General features: G+C 20.6%; 2 protein-coding genes across 2 annotated transcripts in view; both read right to left on the bottom strand.

Annotated features, from left to right (window-relative positions):
* Positions 1-850, bottom strand: part of LOAG_18191 (intraflagellar transporter osm-1) — a gene marked incomplete at its 5' end in the record, with an annotated part of 14791 nt that extends 13941 nt beyond the window's left edge. Inside the window, 2 exons of the mRNA XM_020450857.1 lie at positions 449-745; positions 837-850. Coding sequence (XP_020305419.1) covers positions 449-745; positions 837-850 — 311 coding nt within the window. The remainder of the gene's footprint in view (positions 1-448; positions 746-836) is intronic.
* An 806-nt stretch (positions 851-1656) lies between these two features.
* On the bottom strand, positions 1657-2802 carry LOAG_14257 (hypothetical protein; the record flags this gene model as incomplete). The annotated part of the gene is made up of 3 exons (XM_003149755.1): positions 1657-1846; positions 2035-2147; positions 2683-2802. 3 exons carry the CDS (start codon positions 2800-2802, stop codon positions 1657-1659), a joined length of 423 nt encoding a protein of 140 aa, XP_003149803.1.
* Positions 2803-2841: the final 39 nt, after the last annotated feature.

Below are 2841 nucleotides of genomic sequence, written 5' to 3' on the forward strand. Positions count from 1 at the left end.
GTTGGCATATATATGAAATTTTCGAAAATTGAAATAAAAATCATTTAATAAAACATATTTGAATTTATAATAAAATCAACGAGATATTAATGTAATCATTTGAAAATGAAATACTTAAAACTAAAACAATTCCTTGTCTTAATTTCAAATATCTCATTTTATGAATTACTTGTAGTAAGTATAGTAATAATTGAAAGTAGTCGGTACTAGTATGTATAGTAATACTTAAAACTAACACTAATAAGCATAGTACTACTTAAAAACAATAAGTATAGCAATATTTGAAAATTGTAAATACTATTAGGTTATAGTAATACTTGATAAATAGAGTAATAGTTGTAATAGTTGTATGTATAGTAATCCTTGGAAATAGTCAATACTAGTAAGTATAGTAATACTTAAGAAATCATAATTATTTGTAAATAAGAAATAATAAATGATAATAAACCTATCAAAACTTCCAAAAACAACACTTTGCCCAAATGTGTCACGAACAGCGACCGTAAATTCCTTTTCATGATCTGTTTCATTACGATAATCAAATTGTTGTAGTATTTCACCATTTTCTGTATATGATACTATACGCTGATCACATCCACCAATTACAATACCATTATTTGTATATACTAAAGCATACGGTGGACAGGTATGTGTCAAAATTTTTGTTTGCAATCGTCGATCAAACGAATATAAAATGATTGAACCATCACTGTGACCAGAAATGAACGATGAACGATCATTAGGCCTTAAAAAGTAAATTTTAATTTCTCATTTAATAAACTAAGCAATATTTTTAAAAATTAAATTAATTTAAAATGGAAATTTTAATTACTCACTCAATAAATTGCATAATTCTTATGTAATATTTCAAAATTAAATTTTGAAATACAATGAAATGTTCATATAAGCGTAATACTTGCGAGATATTTGAAAAATTTTACATATATAGATGAATATTTAACAATTCATTTGTTTTAATTTCATTTTTTTTTACTTCTGCAATTGGAATTATAATTAAATTGGAATTGATTAATTGTTAAATTCAAAAATTCTACAAAATTCGTTTAGCTATTTGATGAATTATTTTATCAATTTATTTTTGCTGCTATTTTAAAATTATGCTATTTTAAGGTTATAAAATTAAAATTATATTACTATTTTGAATTGAAATTATAAGAAGTAAATGTTAACATTTTTTAACCAAAACATTAACAGTTTTTCTTACTGATTAGAATTTCAATCAATCCATTTTTTTTTAATTTTGATCAAATTAAAAATCTAATCGATTATTTTTTTAATCGGAATAAAAAAAACCGTGCAGTTAAAAAAGTTTAAAAAATTAAATTTGCAAAAAAAAAGAAAAAAATAGAAGATCTTCCCATTTTTTTTTTAATTCTATATTGTAAAAAATAAAATAATCAAAAAAAAAACAAAATTTAATTTATAACTTTTAGCACTAAGAAATTCAATTAAAACTATTCAATTAGAATTATTTTAATTAAAATTAAATACCATATTTAATTACTTTACAAATTTGTATAAAATACAATTTTTAAATTACTTTTTATGATTTATTAAAATTTAATTTTTATATAGGGAAAAAAAATATTTAGAAATCGATAATTTAATAAATATTTAAAAAAAAAAAAGAAATTCTCACGAAAATGCTAAAGAGATGACAGATACATCGGTTTTATACAATGTGGAACATTTATTATTACGACATGAACCAATTCGTACTTTACCATCAATTAAGCCAATTATTAAACGATCCTCATTTGGCCATAATAATGCTATTACAGCTGATGATTGAATAAATTTATTACAGATAACTTTTTTCTCATCCCTAAATTAAGCATAAAATTAATTGGTATTAATTATATGGATTTTTTCGCAATTAATATTAATTATTAATTAATAATAATTATAAAATAATATTATTGTATATTGAATAAGTGATAAGATTAATAATTCATATTAATGCAAAATTATTTTGATAATTTTGCATTTAAAATATTATCAAATATATTTTACCATGTTTTACCAATTCGATAAACATAAGTAATATTATCAGTTTGACCAATAGCAATACGAGTAGAATCAGGTGAAAAAATTAATGCTTTCACTTGATAACTCTTCTTTCCATACTGTAAAATAAATAAAATAAACAATAATTTTATCACTAAAAATGATTTATATCAATAAAGAAATACTAATATACTAAAATTTATTTCATATTATATTTGATATTCATAAATTACATACAACATTGTATTAGTAAAGAAGAAAGATAATTATCAGTAAAGATAATATTATCACTAAAATTTATTCCATTCATATCTGTTATTTACTTAATTTTAAATAATAACATTAACACTAAGGAAGGTATTATTACTAACGATAATATTATCACTAAAAAAGATATTATTACTAATGATAATATTATCACTAAAAAAGATATTATTACTAATGATAATATTATCACTAAAGAAGATATTATTACTAATGATAATATTATCACTAAAGAAGATATTATTACTAACGATAGTATTATCACTAAAGAAGATATTATTATTAACGATAATATTATCATTAAAATTTATTTTCATTCATATCTGTTATTTAATTTTAAATTTAATTTCATATTTTTAATCAATCAAAATGAGACAATCAATGATAAACCTTAGCATCAATCGGTTTAGTAGCAAATTTATCACGTCGTTTTCCGGTTTCATCAAACAATAAAATTACTTGATCAGCATTAGCAATTGCTAATTTTTTACCATTTGGTGACCAATCCATTGCTGATATTTTAGCTGGTCCATCCTAAAATAAATGATT

Source organism: Loa loa (genome assembly GCF_000183805.2).
Source record: "Loa loa unplaced genomic scaffold supercont3.221, whole genome shotgun sequence".
Lineage (NCBI taxonomy): Eukaryota > Metazoa > Nematoda > Chromadorea > Rhabditida > Onchocercidae > Loa > Loa loa.